The sequence below is a fragment of the Ursus maritimus genome, unplaced genomic scaffold, assembly GCF_017311325.1.
Source record: "Ursus maritimus isolate PB19 unplaced genomic scaffold, ASM1731132v1 scaffold_22, whole genome shotgun sequence".
NCBI classification, from domain to species: domain Eukaryota; kingdom Metazoa; phylum Chordata; class Mammalia; order Carnivora; family Ursidae; genus Ursus; species Ursus maritimus.
The window spans coordinates 20,797,953-20,814,327 of record NW_024424675.1 but is presented as its reverse complement, the minus strand read 5'-3'; the positions used below and the strand labels follow the sequence as shown (position 1 = coordinate 20,814,327).

At 45.8% G+C, this 16,375-nt stretch overlaps 1 protein-coding gene across 1 annotated transcript in view; it reads left to right on the top strand.

Annotated features, from left to right (window-relative positions):
- PSMF1 (proteasome inhibitor subunit 1) overlaps positions 1 to 13,922 on the top strand; it is a 42,819-nt gene extending 28,897 nt beyond the window's left edge. The window contains exons 5-7 of the mRNA XM_040638102.1: positions 12,045 to 12,098; positions 12,810 to 12,968; positions 13,495 to 13,922. Of these exons, the coding sequence (XP_040494036.1) occupies positions 12,045 to 12,098; positions 12,810 to 12,968; positions 13,495 to 13,546 (265 nt within the window). The 3' untranslated portion in view covers positions 13,547 to 13,922. The remainder of the gene's footprint in view (positions 1 to 12,044; positions 12,099 to 12,809; positions 12,969 to 13,494) is intronic.
- The last annotated feature ends 2,453 nt before the right edge of the window (positions 13,923 to 16,375 follow it).

Sequence of the window (16,375 nt, the reverse complement as noted above, 5' to 3'; positions counted from 1 at the left end):
GCTTTGGAGGTTAATCAGCTACATTCAGACCCTGACCTTGTAGCTTTACCTGTCCCTCAGTGAGCACGTGTAGCCTCTGGGAGCACGTTGGTCTCCTCATCTGCACCTTGGGAATTATTATGCCTGTCTCAGAGGTCTCTTCGAATTGATATGTAATGGATGTCGCGTGCGGAGTTCATTGCTCAGAATATAGTAAAGCTTTGGTAAATACTCAGTGCATCCCATTCGGGTAGCAGGTCGAGATCAAAACCAGACTGAAGGTGTAATGAGTGGAGGGTCCTCCCAAAGACAGAACCTTGTTTTACGTTTTTAAAGACCTAGCCTCTTCCCCCAGAAAAGGATTTGATGCAGTGGAACCACTTAGGTGTGAGAGTATGGACCTGGGCGGGGTTGGGTGACTGCATTTAGGCCCAGCCCCGTAGGAACATTGTTTCAAGGAGAGGAGTAACTGCCACTTCTTGGCTGTTGGCCATGTTGACCGCCAAACCAGGTGCTTTCACTCACGGTTGCTCATCTCCCAGACAGGCCTGTGAGAAGATGAGTAGCACCCCTGCTTTACACAGGAGGAGATGGTGGATAAGGATGTAGCGTAACTTCCCAGCCTTACCTAACTGGGAGGGTGAAGACTGGGCCCAGTCTGCCCTTACGGGGGTCTGACTCTGCTTATGCTTTCCCCACCGCACCGTTCAGTTCTAGTTCATGTAATAATCAGTTTGTGTACGAATTCAATATAGCGAGTGCACACGGAGTGTGGAGAAGAATCCATCCCCTTGCCCTCCCTCCATTAGGTCTTTCTCAAGCCAGTCTGTCTCCCAGGACTAGGACACTGAGCTACATGAGATGGTTGGAGAAGAGGCGGAATGCTTGGGAGGCTTTTTGTCAGCCTCTCACCCCCCTCCGCCCCCACTCCTCGCCAGCCCCCTTCCTCTGTCAGCACAGATGTCTGTAACGACACCGATGCCTTTATTAGAGCCCCCCACCACCACCAAGTTGCCGGGCAACCAGCACTCAACACTTTCACCTTTTTGTTTTTTCCTCAAGTGCGGGATTTGGGGGTGGGGCCTTAGGGCAGGAAGGAGGGAAAGAGCTGCACGGGAGCCGGCCCATCTGGCTGCTGCAGGGTGTTAATTAGCCCGTCACGGAACAGCCCCGGCTTGTACTCTGAGTGGGAAAAAGTGGCCTCTGCCTCCTTCCCGTAGGACACGGTCCCGCGTCTCACCGCTCGCCTTCCACACCCCCGTCTTGTGTAGCCCACCCCTGGGAACCTCCAAAAGCAAACACATAGGGTGTCCGTCGTCGTGCAGAAGGATTTGCTTCCCGAAGTGTGTGGCGATGTGTACCCAGAATTTGTCAAAGGATACTGGGTCTGGTGCCGGTTGCTTCTAGGCCAGGAGTACATGTGGGGAGAACATTCCATTGTGATGCAGAATTGATGGTGGAAAAGTAGGTCTGTCCTACTCCTGAGATCTCTAGGGAAGAATTACTGAAAACAGCCCATCTGTAAGGAAAGGGTTTTTTTTTTGTTTTTTTTTTTAAGATTTTATTTATTTATTTTGACAGAGAGAGACAGCCAGCAAGAGAGGGAACACAAGCAGGGGGAGTGGGAGAGGAAGAAGCAGGCTCTCAGGAGAGGAGCCTGACGTGGGGCTCGATCCCGGAATTCCAGGATCACGCCCTGAGCGGAAGGCAGACGCTTAACCACTGCACCACCCAGGCGCCCCAGGAAAGGGTTTTTTTTTTAAATCTCTGCCTAACTTTTGTTGTTGTTGTCTTACAATTCTAACCCATTTCCCTTTGCTCCATCTGTCCTCAGTCAGATCGTATGCCCCAAATCCTATTCGCCGTTTTGAAAAACAAGTTTTTCCTATGTGTAACTGGATTCACTAAAAATAAATCCTTAGATATAGAGCTCTTGTCATTCAAAATTCATTTTCAGTCCCAATCAGTCTGTCTTTACGTATTTTTAATGTTTCCAATATTTTGTGTTTTGTATTTTCTTTTTAAAATTTCATAATGTTTTCTAAAGTATTAAATATATCTTTTTTAGTATCTGATATTTTATTTTGCCGATATGCTACAGTTTGCCTGACCTCCATGGGGTATTTTAAGCATGTTCAATTGTTCATTTTAGATAGTAAAGCTATATGCATCTGTATATAGTTTTTTTCTTTTGCTTCATTGAGTTATATTTTCCATGCTGGCAGATCTCAACATTTTTGGTCTCAGAAACCCTCTTGAACTCTGAATTATTGAGGAAGAATTATTAAATTTTGAATTATTAAAGAGTTCTTAGGGCACCTGAGTGGCTCAGTCGGTTAAGCAGCTGCCTTTGGCTCAGGTCATGATCCTGGGGTCTTGGGATCAAGTCCCACGTCGGGCTCCCTGCTCAGTGAGGAGTCTGCTTCTCCCACTCCCTATACCCCTCCCCCCTGTTCATGCTCTCTCTTGCTCACTTGCTTGCTCTCTCTTTCAAAGAAATAAAATCTTTTTCTAAAAAAAAGAGCTCTTGTTTGGGTTCTTATCAATATTTACCATATTAGAAATTAACAGCTAAAATTTTAAAAATACACGTTTATTCATTCACTTAATAATAAACCCATTACATGTTAACACAAATAATAAATTTTTACAAAAATATGTATTTTTTCCCCAAACACAAAAATTCTGCGAGAAGAATGACTTCTTTCACATTGTTGCAGACTATTTGTTATCAGGCATGGAAGACAGCTGATTCTCTCATTTCTGCTTCTGCATTTAGTCTGCAGGTAGTGACATCACGGTTCTGTTGAAGTTTTACCAAGATAGGCTATTAGATAGAAGAGAAGAGTGGTTTAATAATGTTTTCAGGGGCACCTGCATGGCTCAGGCAGTTGGGTGTCTGACTCTGGATTTCGGCTCAGGTCATGAGCTCAGCATCATGGGATCGAGCCCCACGTCAGGCTCTGTGCTCAGTGCGGAGTTGGCTGGAGATTCTCTTTCTCCCTTTGCCCCTCCCCCTGCTCGCTCATACTATAAGTAAATAAATAAATAAAATCTTAAGAAATAAAAATTAAATCCACTGGTCTGTCATGTCCTTTGAGTGGATCTCTTACCCATGTATGATATTGGAAGAAGGTATATTGATCATTTGGGAAACACTGGTTCACTGAGTTATGCAGGTCTGCTAAATGCTGACTCATTTTATTATCCAATATCAGTCACATTTATTAATATCACCAGTCTCATCGCCATCAGTACTGGGAAGCCATCAAATTTAAATACAAATTTCCAGATTGCTAATTTTCACTTGAAAGCTTCAATTTTATCATTGGCAACAATGTCAGTTGCTTTCCTTGTAGTAACAGGCTCACATTGTTTTGAGAAAACGTCTACTATGTAGCCCAGGTCTGAATAGCCGTGGTTTGTCTGTCAGTCGTTCTTTCAAGTAAAAATGGCTTTCCATGAAAAGATGGCCAGTTCAGCTAGCAACTTAACTGCAAAAATATTGATAAGTACCATTGTATGCAGCAGAAGTGCTTTGTGTCAGTTTCCCGTTTCGTCACACAGAATACTAAAAAGAGGTAGAATCAAAGATGGCAGTTTTCAAACACTTGGTAATTTTTTACTGCTTCATCGAGGACATTCTAAAGTGACACTAGATGCACGTAGCGGGTGGCTGGCGAGGGAGGGCACACTGGCGGCTAGTTCAGGGCCACTGCTGGGATTCTTGCCAAGGCTTCAGGTGTTTTGCTCACCACTGGTTTTGTACCATCAGTGCAAATTCAGCACAGTGAAAAAAGCACATAGCTTGTAAGATGAAATAGCTTTGATCTCATGGACCCCCTGCAACGGAAGAGTTTCAGGGACCCTCAGGATTCTGTGGAGGACATTTTGCATCCTTTCTTTTTCTTTTTAAAAAATGTTTACAAGCCCTTTTAGATACCCCCTTTTGTTGAAGAGTCTTTCAAATCTCTTGCCCATTTTTCTCTTTCGTTGTCTTTTTATGATTTGTAGGCATTGTGTATATACTCTGGATTTAGGTCCTTTGTCAGATAAATGTATTACAAATATTTTCTCTCTATAGTTTGCCTTTTCACTCTGTCAGTGGTGTTTTTTTAAATTAAAATGTTCTTAATTTTTTTTTTAAGATTTTATTTATTTATTTGACAGAGAGACAGCCAACGAGAGAGGGAACACAAGCAGGGGGAGTGGGAGAGGAAGAAGCAGGCTCACAGCAGAGGAGCCTGATGTGGGGCCCGATCCCATAATGCCGGGATCACGCCCTGAGCCGAAAGCAGACGCTCAACCGCTGTGCCACCCAGGCGCCCCTAAAATTTTCTTAATTTTTATGTAATCTAGCTTATCAGTGCTTTCCCTTTATGTTTGGTGTTGTTTTGATCTGTTGAGAAATCTTTGCTCTACCCTAAGGTCATGGAGAATTTCTCATATATTTTCTTCTACAAGCTTTGTTGTTTTATCTTTTATATTTAGATCTACAATCCATTTGAAATTAATCTTTATATGTGGTACAAGATAGGTTGAGATTTTACTATATTGATATCCAGTTGATCCAGCACCATATTTTGAAAAGAATTACCCTCTACCTATGCCACCTTAAAATAATTAAATTTTCATTTTTCACTACTCATGAAGTTATTATACCCTGTTCTTAAAATTTGCCAGCATTGCTTTTCCTCTTAGAGCCAAATAAACTTGATCTCTTTGGTTTTTCCCATGGATGGCAAAGTTAGTTCAATAATAATTAGACAGCCTCTGCTTATGGAGTGTCAAGTATTCCCAGCAACAAGCTAAGCATTCATCTGTATGTTCTTATTAAATCCTCTCAACCCCATGAGAATGATAAGGGCTCTCCCCATTTTACAAGTAAGGAAACTGAGGTTTGTGTATAGTAAGTAACTTGATCATAACCAGTGTAAAGCAGAAGTTGTGATATAATAATAGAATATTGGATACCACTTATTGAACTCTGTTATATACCGGGTGTTACACTTTTGTAAACATTCTCATTTGATACTTAAAACAGCCTTGAGAAGTACATAGTGTTGTCGCTTGCAGGAGAGAAAGCTAGGGCCTAGAGATTTCAGGACCTGCCCCAAATCACACAGCTGTTAGATGGTGAAGCCAGAATTTGGACTTGGGTCTAACTCTAAAACCTTTGCTTCTACACTTCTCACAATTTCTTATTCCCAAATAGGTCTGTTTAAGTGTTGCTTGTATGTCAAGCACTGTACTGGGCACTGGGAATACATGATGAGGTATGGACCCAGCCTGCAAGGAGTTCACAGTCGATCCAGGCTGATGGCCCTGTTCATTACGGATCATAAGGCTTTTAAAAACTGGGGCGCCTGGGTGGCACAGCGGTTGGGCATCTGCCTTCGGCTCAGGGCGTGATCCCGGCGTTATGGGATCGAGCCCCACGTCAGGCTCCTCCGCTATGAGCCTGCGTCTTCCTCTCCCACTCCCCCTGCTTGTGTTCCCTCTCTCGCTGGCTGTCTCTGTCTCTGTCAAATAAATAAATAAAATCTTTAAAAAAAAAAAAAAAAAAACAATGACGTATTTCTGAAGTCTCCTAAAGCACAGAGAAGGGTGATTATTCTGAAGGATTGAGGGGTACAAGATAGAAGGAAAGGTTTCACAAAAATAATGCCTGATGGGCTAAATTTTAAGGACAGATAAAAATTCTGTGGTATTGGGAGTAATTGGCATGTGTGGCTGAGAGGACAGTGGGTGTAAATGAGGCTGTGAAATCATCTCGTGTGTGTGTTGGGTGGGCAAGGGAGGGAATGGGGGAATTATATTTCACCTGTACTGGCACGTGGAAGGAATAGGGGAATATAAGGAGCACATCACGAGGGCTAAGGAGCTAGATTTCATCCCAAGTGGTGGGAACCTCAGAACATTTGGGGTAGAAAGAAGTCTCGTTGGGACCCCTTGAACTACTGACTTTTCTTTTGAGGAATCCCAGTTAGGTTCTGACAACTATTAATATTTAGTAAGCCCTTACTATGTGCCAAGCAAGCAGGTACCTTAAATGGAAATCATAATCTTACTCCTCATAACAAGAATGAGATAGGTGCCGTTATCTCCATGTTATGGAAAAGAAAACTGAGGCACAGAGAAGTTAGTTAACTTACCCAGACCAACACAGCTTATAAACATTGGAGCAGGATTCAGCCCTTACTATTTCCTCTTTGTAACACACATATCAGCAATCATTTAGAAAGAAACAGACTTGTGTTGGATTGTTCCGAGAACAAAGAGACAGTAGTGTGGTTGGAGCTCAGTAAACTGGTGGGGTAGAGAGATGGTGATGACACTGTAGGGGTCAGCACGGGCCAGGGCATGCAGAGCTCTGGGGGCAAGATCGGAAGCAGTGGGAACTCTTGGGTGTGTTTAACAAAGGAGGGACATCATCCTGTTTGCATTTTATTTTTGAATCTCTCTGGCTCCTTTGTAGAGAATGGATCATAAAGGGACACGAGTAGAAACAGGAAGACCAGGTCAGGAGCCGATACAGGCAGGCAGGCAAGAAACAGTGGTGGGCAGTAAATGGCAGACCAGGCAGACGAGCTCGGGTGTATCTGGGAGTGTACCTGACAGGACTTGCAGATGGGTTGGCTTAACGAGGGGAAGACAAATCAAGGATGATGTGCATGGCGTTTTTTAGCCAAAGTCATTTCTCATTTGGGGCTGCCACAGCTAACACCTCAGTGAACAAACGTGCAAACTTAGAGCACATCTCTGATTATTTCCTTAGCATACATTACTGAAAGTAGAATTTCTCCATTAAGGACTAAGCCTGTTTTTAAAGATTTTCATGTTCCCCAGTTGCCCTCCTAAACAGTTGTGCCACGTGGCATTCCCGCGATATTTTGATGTTTCCGTATCCTTGCCATATTGCTGGAATTAGTCTCCTTTTTCTTTCAAATTGTTTAGAAAAGCATCATCCCCATAACATCTGTAAACTAACTGAACCCAAATTCACTTCCTTGTTTTTGTATGACTTGAGGTCCCCGTTCCTCATTGGCTGTTGGCTGAGGGCCTCTCTCTCAGCTCCTGAAGGCTTCCGACATCTCTCCTCACGTGGCCTCCTCCGTCTTCAAAGCCAGCAATAGCGTGTCAAGCCCTTCTCACGCTTTTGACTCTCCCCTTCCACCTTCTCTCCTGCTGCCAGCTAGAGAAAGTTTTCTACTTTTTTAAGGGCTCATGTGAGATGAGCCCATTCAGATCGTCTCCCCTTTTTGAAGTCAGCTGTGCCATATTACATAAAACAATCACAAGAGTGATTTCTCATCACATATACACGTTCTGGGGATTAGACAGTGTGCAATACCGAGAGGGGCCATTTCGAGAAATGTTACCGAGCACAGTGTACCCTCTGGCCTCCCAAATGCAACATACATCTTCCCTCCCCTAAGGTTCTTAAGAGTCTTACCCATTACTGCATAGCTCAGTGTCAGATCTTATCTGAGTCACATCAGCTTGCAGGACCCAGATCTCTCCTCCTGTATCGTCTAGGTCAGCCGCAGTTGAGGCTCCTGAACACAACCATCTTTGACCAGAGAAACAGATTTGCCCCATCACACAGTGTGGGACAGACAGAGGATAACAGTTACTGATTTCTGACAGGAAAAAAACGTGTGCACAGAAGTTCTTAATTACCATTATTTATAGTTACACAGATCAGAAGCAAGACCAGTACCTACAGTAGAAGATTAAGTGTTAAAAATTTGCATCACTTGAGTGGTTATTACTTGGTCATTAAAAATGTCAATAGCAAAGACAGACAACTTGGGAAATACAGGACATATGTGGAGAAAAACAGTGGGATCTAAGATTATAATTTTATAAAAACATGTTTATGAAAGACTAGAAAAGAATAGCAAAAAGAATCATTGTGTTCAATTATGGTGACATTTTTCTTATAATTTGTTAGTATAATTTATGCATATCTTTTTCTTTTTTTTCTTTTAAAAATCTTTGTTCACCTAGCCTATTTAAATGCAATACTTCCCAGCCATTCTCCATTCCTAGTTCACCCTTGAACTCACAGGGTATCCTCAGGGTGGGGAAAGGAAAGGGTTAGTGTCCCGCTTACTTGGAGCCCTGGACCTGGTGCTCCACGTGAACGTGTATACACACTTTTGTCTACACTTGTCAGCATCTCCATGTCCCCAGTCCTAGGTCTCCACACTTAGCAGAACAAAGTAAATAATCCCAGACCCAAATTTCCCAGCTGAACTTGGACCCTGATAGGCCTAGCCATTTGTGTTCCCCAGACTAGCAAAATCAGGTCACTTGAGAGTTTGTGAAAAATGCAGAATCTCAAGTCCCATTCTTGGTCTTCTGTATTAAAGCCTGCACTTTAGCAAGATCCCCGCACCGATCCTTCTGCACATTACAGTTAGAATAGAGCTGCCTAGGTGCTTCAGACAGGGCAGCACAGAACATGGTACAGAACTGTCGAGCACTGCAGAAGTCTTTGAAAACAGAACTGACACTGAAACCAGAATTTGGATCCTGAACCCAGCTATGTTGATTGCCTGCTAAAACAAAAATAGCAGGATTCCTCCAGAGCCTCATAACAAATGTTCAGACTTTGCAGGATACAATCCTAAATTACTGGGCATGCAGAGAACCAAGAAAACGTCAACCCACAAAAAGACAACAGATGTCAGCACCAAGATGACACAGATGTTGGAATTATCTGGCAAAGATAGAAAGAAGCTATTACAAAAATGCTCTAAGAAGTGAGGGCAAAAAGTCTTGAAATGAATGGAATAATAAGTCTCAGCAAGGAAATAAGAAGATATAAAGAAGAGCCAAATGGAAATTTTAGAATTGAAAAATAAAATCAGAATAACCTCATTAAATGAATGAGTATCATTAGAATGGTTAAATAATAGAAGAAAGAGTGAACTTGAAGATAAGAGCACTAGAAATTATCCTGTCTGAACACAGAGGGAAAAAAAAAAGATTTAAAAATGAGGTTTCAGGGGCGCCTGGGTGGTGCAGTCGTTAAGCATCTGCCTTCGGCTCAGGGCGTGATCCCGGCGTTATGGGATCGAGCCCCACATCAGGCTCCTCCGCTATGAGCCTGCTTCTTCCTCTCCCACTCCCCCTGCTTGTGTTCCCTCTCTCGCTGGCTGTCTCTGTCAAATAAATAAATAAATAAATCTTAAAAAAATGTAAATAAATAAAAATTAAAAAAATAAAAATGAGGTTTCAAGGATTTGTGGGCTGAATTATAAAAGGTCTAACATTGGGATGATCAGAGTCTCAGGAGAAGAGAAAGAATACAGTACAGAAAAATTATTTGAAGAAAATAATGCCTGAAAACTTCCCAGATTTGGCAAAAGACGTAAACCTAAATTCAAAAAGCTCAGCAAACCCTAAATAGGACAAACCCAAGGAAGTCCATGCATGGACATGTCATCAAACTGCTGAAAACTAAAAATCAAGAAGAAATCGTGAAAGCAGCTAGGGAAAAACAATGACTTACGGAAGCATACGAACTTGAATGTCAGTTTCAGAAATCATGGACACCAGGAAGAAGTAGATCAATATTCTTAAAACATTTACAGAATATTTATTCTGTGAAATAAGAATAAAAATCATATGTACTCATAGGGCTGCTGCAAAGAGGAAATAAGATGACGTGTGTAAGGAGCTCAGCGCATCCATCTATTAAAAAAGTAGGAGAGATACATATTTGCTCTCTGTATGCCAAGTATCTTTGGAAGGACATACAAGAAACTGCTATCTTAGTCATCTACAGAAGACCTGGGAGGCTGGGGAACGGATGAGAAGGAGAATTTTTACTTTTATGGGCCCACAATCTTTTATGTGCAATTCTGATACCAAAAGAGCTCTGAAAACCAAGGGGGTTTTTTCCCGTAAGACTGGCGCCAAACCTTGTTCGGTAGCACAACCTGACCTAAAGTGAGGAGTGGGTGTTGTTTTTATCGAAGAGGAGAGGGGAGCATAGAAGGAGGAAATTGTGGTCAGGATCACCCTCAAATTCCCTAGAGGGGCCCCTGTCGGAGCTGGGACATACGGTCCCGTGGGCCCAGCCAGGCACAGCATTAGTGTGTGACACTCTCCTTCGGTTGATTACCAGATGAAATAGTAGGGATTGATTTCAGAGACCATATACAAAAATTACCTTTCTTTTAATCATTCAGCACATTCTGGACTGGGACTATTTTAATGTGGGTTCTGAGCATGTATTTAAGGAGTTCACAGAAGTGTGCGTGTGTGGCAGTGAGGGTGTGTTAAGTGTTGAGTCAAGGATGTGTTGGGACAATTTCAAGTACCCAGTGGCTGGGGCGGGCCCAGCAGCCGTCTTTCCAGCCTCCATTGTTCTCCCTGCCCCACGCATGCTCTGTGGCCCAGGCGAGAGAACGAGAAGGCTGCGTGTTTCAGGAGCAATACAGCTCTGTTCTCCCAGGCACTCTTACAGCCACTAGAAGCCCCTTCTGTTTGCTGATCTGTAGCAGGGCAGGTCATGGGGATAGTCGGTAAGATGCTCGCAGCTCTCCAGCACACCTGGTGTATCCAGGGTGGCAGGATGGTAACAGAGGTCACCAGAAACTTCCACCATCAGCTCTGTGAACCATGACTTAGGAACAGTCATCTAGGTCAGGAAAAATTCCTTCCCTTGGAAACCTAGCCACATCTACCGAAATGACAGTATCCTTTCAAGCCTATTAGGTAGAACTGACTGAAGAAACACCTCCTTTTGGATTTTTTTCCCAGTTCTTTAATTAATGGCTCCTTACCTGTAAGCGTATATTAGCTGCTGTCTAGCTCCAAAGGTCTGGCAGAAACACCCTGCCCCCCACCAACCTCAGCACTGCCAGGTTCGGATTGCTCGCTAGGACTCCGGGCACACTCCAAAGCATACCTTTGCAAATTCGAAATCTTTTTTGTTTTATTATATCCATATCCTTTATCAAAAAAACCCAGGAAAGTATAAAGAAAATCATTCCAGGAGTAAGTATCGCTGTTTGTATTTTCAGTGTGCTGCTTTCTAGTTTTATTTATACATACACGCCCACACACACATTTCTCACCATTGATTTCCTAGGCTATTCGTAGGCTATCCCTTTTCCCCCACAGTTAACACTAGAGCATAAGCATTTTTTCATATCAGTTTAAAACTCTAAAACATTGTCTCCATAATTGCATTCTGGTCCCTATTTAGGCCAACTCCAGTTCCCCTGATTAAAGTCTCTGTGGTGATATTTTAATTTGAATGATGTGTTCTTTGAGATGGATACTCAGATATGAAATGGTTGGGCCAAAGAGTATGAGGATACCTAAGACTTCTGAAAGATGCATGGTATGGTATATAGGTTAGACAGCATAGGATTGCTCTCCAGCGAGCAAGCCCTCACTTAATGCTCCTAGCTTGCGCATTCCCAGTGAGAGCAAAAATGGGCTCGTGGTGGGGGAGGGGGGGGTGAAAAAGGCTTTGAGGTGACAGTGGTTTGTGGCCCTCCAGTGGGCTACAGTGCGTAAACAGATGTGCGGTGTCTGTGGGCTTGAAGTGTCACACAGAGGCCGTCATGGAAAAAGGCTGAGGAGCCCTGTTCTAGCTGTGTGCGGGCACCCATCTCACTCCATCCTGGAAGCTTTTAAATCTCAGTCTTGGTGTTCTGGTTTTGGTTTTTGGATATTTTCTGATCTACAAGTTCTTGGTTCTTTACACAAAGTTTAGGAACTTGAGAAAAGTGAAAATAAATAAAATTTATCTGGAGGATACCATGGTTAAAAATTATATTTTTGACAGTATTGGGATCCTCCTTGTTTTTGCTTTGTGTTCAGCTCTTTTCAGTATTGCCTCTGTTAACATTATCAGTGTTAGTCTGTGCCAAAGACCACTTTGAAGGATCCCTTGTGTTATGGTCTCATGCAGGGGTCTCCCCTGCCCCTCCATACCTGGGAGTGTAGTTGTGACCCCACGGGCGTTGGCAAGCCCCTGGGAACCCAGGCGCCCGGCTGCTCTGGGACTTGTGATAATTGCCCCTTGTTTGTTTCAGGTGTGATCCCCTGGGCCCGTTTGCTGTCGGGGGAGAGGACCTGGACCCCTTTGGGTGAGTAGTGCTGGGGAGGGGGCAGCAACACAACCTACCCTTGTGACTTTTCAACCCCCGGCTCATCTTCTAATCTTAGAGCTTTTCGTCATTCTTCCTGTGGGGTGAAGGAGACCGCTTGGCTTAGCAGCTGCGAAGTCCCTGCCACTGTTCCGCTCTGTCGTGCCTGGAGCGGTGCGGAGAGCTCTGCTGTTGGGGAGGGCTGAGCAAGCCGGGCAGGCAGCTCCTGTGCCACCCGCTGGCCCCACTGGCCCCAGTGGAGGAGTCAGAGATCACCCTGAGGCCCTCTAAGGAAACCGCGAGAAAGCCAGCGTCATGAATTGTCTCAGTGCTACTACTAGTCCGTAGACCTAAAGTAGTGCCCTGCAGAGCCTTGTGATGGTTCTGCATTGATCTTGGCAAGTTCTGGCGCCTGTTCTTGATCAAATTGTCCCCCTTGGATGTAGGACATGACAGGAGTCTCTGTTTTGTGGGTTCAGGGAGACTAGAGAGCTAAAAGGACAGGCCGTGTGTGCCAGGGATAGTGTGCACTTTGTGTTCTTGTTCTTGCCCACTTCCTGAGCCTGCGGGCTCAGGTAGCCATCCACCTGTGTGTGCTTGGGCTGGCCAGAGTAGCTATCCCAGGCATTCTTCGTCCATTCTCTCCTCCTTCGCCTCTTCTCCAGCAGCTCCTTGCCACACCTGCTCACCCATCTTTTCTTCTTGCCGCAGGTGTCGGAGAGGTGGCATGATTGTGGATCCCCTGAGATCTGGCTTCCCAAGAGCACTCATTGACCCATCCTCGGGGCTCCCAAACCGTCTTCCTCCAGGCGCTGTGCCCCCAGGAGCACGCTTTGACCCCTTTGGACCCATTGGGACCAGCCCATCTGGGTAGGTAGTCGCTCAGGCATGCTGAGAAGTAGGGCCTAATGGCAGCTCCACTCAGCGTTGCAGGAACGGGGGGTCGGACTCCAGGTACAGAGGCACCACTGGCTCCATCCCCTGTTGCCAAGGGAGTGGAGCCTCCTCCAGGCCCCGGCCTGATGCCTCCCTGGAGCTCCCTATCTCCCGGTGCCTCCCTTCCTCCAGGCCCCTTCAGGGAGCACTCGGAGGAAGAGCTCCTCACACTTACTGAAGTTTAGTCTGTGTTGGGAACTCTCTGGACCCTAATAGCAACAGTCCTGGGTGCATATTACTGTTCACGTCCTATAGAAATCAAGGCCCTGAAAGATGAATTAACTTCTCCAAGGTGGGAGAATCGGGATTCAAGCCATGGCTGTAGAGTGCAGGCCCGTCAGCCCCACAAAAGTACCACATTGTTCTGGAAGACAGGCTCCCTCTGCTCTCAGGGCCCATCTGCCTGTGTGCCCCGACCCCTCCATCACTCCCAACTCACCAGCCCCTCTTTCCATTCCAGACCTAACCCAGACCATCTCCCCCCGCCGGGCTTCGATGACATGTACCTGTGAAGGCCTCAAGAATGTAGCATCCCAGCCTTCCCTCCACTGTCCTGGAGCTGCCACCGCTGGCCCCATCAGCAACTGTGTTCTTGCGGGCTGGGGGCAAGGGACTCTGCCCATGTGTTTGCAGGCCAGCTGGGATTGCCTCCCCACCCCCTGTCAGAGCCAGGGCACCTGCTGCAGCTCTCCACCTGGCTGCATATAGGTCCCCAAGAGCAATCCGTGTGTCTCTCTCACCACCAGCTTCCCCACACTTCTCAAGGGAGACTCCAGCAACATCTGCCCTCGGCCTGATGCAGTCCCAGCTGCAGCGCTGTGAGAACAGAACGCATTTTGGATGTTATTATAAGAACCAAATGTCAATACAGAAATCCTGTTGCCAGTCTCCCACTGTTCTTTACTGCCCAGCTCCTTCCATGTCTGAGACTTTAGAGTTTAAATCCTGGTGGGGCTAAATGACTTTTCTCCTACCCGGGGCCTGTTCTCGCTTCTTAGGCCCCTTCCCTTCATAAATTGCTTTCTTGCTCCTGACATCACTAAGGTGGGTCCCAGTGTGGCTGCAAAGCTGAAAATGAGGGACTGGAAACCCCACAGGGCCACAAGGATGACTTTCCCAAGGGCAGGCACATTGCAGAAAGCCTGCGTCATTGTGAGAAGGGCAGCACCCTCCAGTTCTGCCTGTCCGTGCATATCCTCCGGTCCGTCTGTGCCTGGATAATGGCAGCCTCTAAGCAGAAGAATAAACAGACCTGAAGGCTCATCTCATTTCTGCCATTAACTTACTGAGTTGACTCTAAGGGCTTTCCCCTTCCAGGGCTTTCTTGTTGCCTGTGAAATCTGAGGGGCCCTTCCTACTCTAAAACATTCTGGTATCTGCGTCCATGTGTGGCCACCTCTAGGAAGGGGGGCAAAGGAAGTAATGAAGTTTCGAGGCTCTGTATGGTACTTACCTACAGAGCAGTTCTGTGTCCCTCGGGGCTGGACAAGAAGAGCAGAGGAGCATGGGCTCCATCTGAGTATGGCGTTGAACTCTGGCAGGAGCAGGGAGCCCAGCCTCTGGAAGCCAGTGGCTGGGGTGATGGAGGAGCCAGGGAAGCAGAAAACCACCCAGGATGGCCTTTCACCCCCAGGGAGCCCCAGCCTCTAGAAGCCTGTGTCCTTTGTCGAGGCCTGCCAGACCTCTGGTGTTCTCCGGATCCTTTTCAGCCCGAGGCCTGACAGACGTGGTCAGTGATGAACCCCTGTGCTGAAGTGGAAAGAGCACCGTAGAGCACCAGGCTCAGAGGCAAGAGACCAAGGCACTAGGTCACTTTCCCTCCACAACTAGCATTTCATCCACGGGCGGGTCCTTTTACTTCTCAGCTCCGTGGGTTCCTTCCCTGATATTAGGGCGTACTGTTTATCTGAGGGCAGAGGGTAGGCTAGCAGAGCCTTCCTGAGGTGTCTGCTAATATGCTGTAGCCTGGGACTGCCTGTCTGAGTGTGGGTTTGCGGTAAACTAAGCTGGGGCCTGGGTGGGGAGGCTAGGATGCGCAGGCGTCCCGGGCATTTCTGGCAGACCCCATCTCAAGCACTGATTCAGTAAGAGGCCATCTCAGAGCCTTGAGGACGCTTCTGCTCTGGAGAGAGACTCAGAGATTGGGCAGAGCTACAAATGCCATCATCAGTCAGAGTCTTCTTCCTCAGGGGAGACTGCAAATGGGTGGACTGTTTTTGTTTTGGAATTGGATTATACCTGCTACGGAAAGGACTTGGGGCACTTTGGTCACACAAGCATCCTTTATTATGAAAGGAAGCATTTAAAGAAACATCACACTAGAAACCATCAGACAGACAGGGAAAGTAGATCACTTTTAGAACCATGATTTGAGGAAAAGATGATTGGAGCAATAAATTTGCCACTTAGGTTTTCTAGTAGCAGAGGTCAAAAGGATGGTCTTATGCATAATTCTGTTTTCTGAAAACAGAAACTTCAGTGACTCTCATCTGCAGAGACAGCTATTTTTTGCGTGGGTCTCCTTGTATCAAGGACACTGAGGAACATAGACGAAGTCTTAGTTGTGTCAGGGGGAGTGAATGGGGCCTTCAGGAACTTCCGGGTCATGCTGTCAGTGCTGCTTGTGGTCCGGGCCACTTCCCTCCTTCCGGCCATGAGCAGTCGCCAGGCAGCCAACGGGAATGGTTTAGGATCTGTCTTGTGGAACTGGAGAGGTGGGAGCCTTAACAATTAAATCGGCACTTAATAACCTGTTCCTTTTTTTTTTTTTTTAATAACAGCTTTATTGAGATACACTTTACATATCCATAAAGGTTTTGTTTCTTTTTAAAGTGCGCGATTCAGTGGTTTTTCGTGTATTCACAGTGTCGTGTATCCATCACCGCATCGAATTCCTGAACGTTTTCGCCGCCTCCAAAAGAAACCCCCATACCTACTAACAGTCACCGCCCCGGCCCCTCCCAGCCCCAGGCAACCGCTAGTCTGTTTTCTCTCAGGATTTGCCTGTTCTGGACAGTTCTCAGAAGTAGAATCACACAATGTGTGGCCTGTATCTGGTTCTTCCACTTCACGTTTTCAGGATTCATATCCATGCTGTAACAGGTGTCAGGACTGCATTCAGTTTTTATGGCTGAAGAATAGTCCATTGTGTGGATATATACCACATTTTCTTTATCCACTTAGCAGTTACTGGACGCTTGTTGGGTTGTTTCCACCTTTGGTTCTTGTGAATAATGCTGCTGTGGACATTTGTGTACAGGTTTTCGTGTAGACCTCGGTTTTCGTGTAGACCTAGGTTTTCATTTCTCTCGGGTATATACCTAGGAGTGGAATTGCTCGAT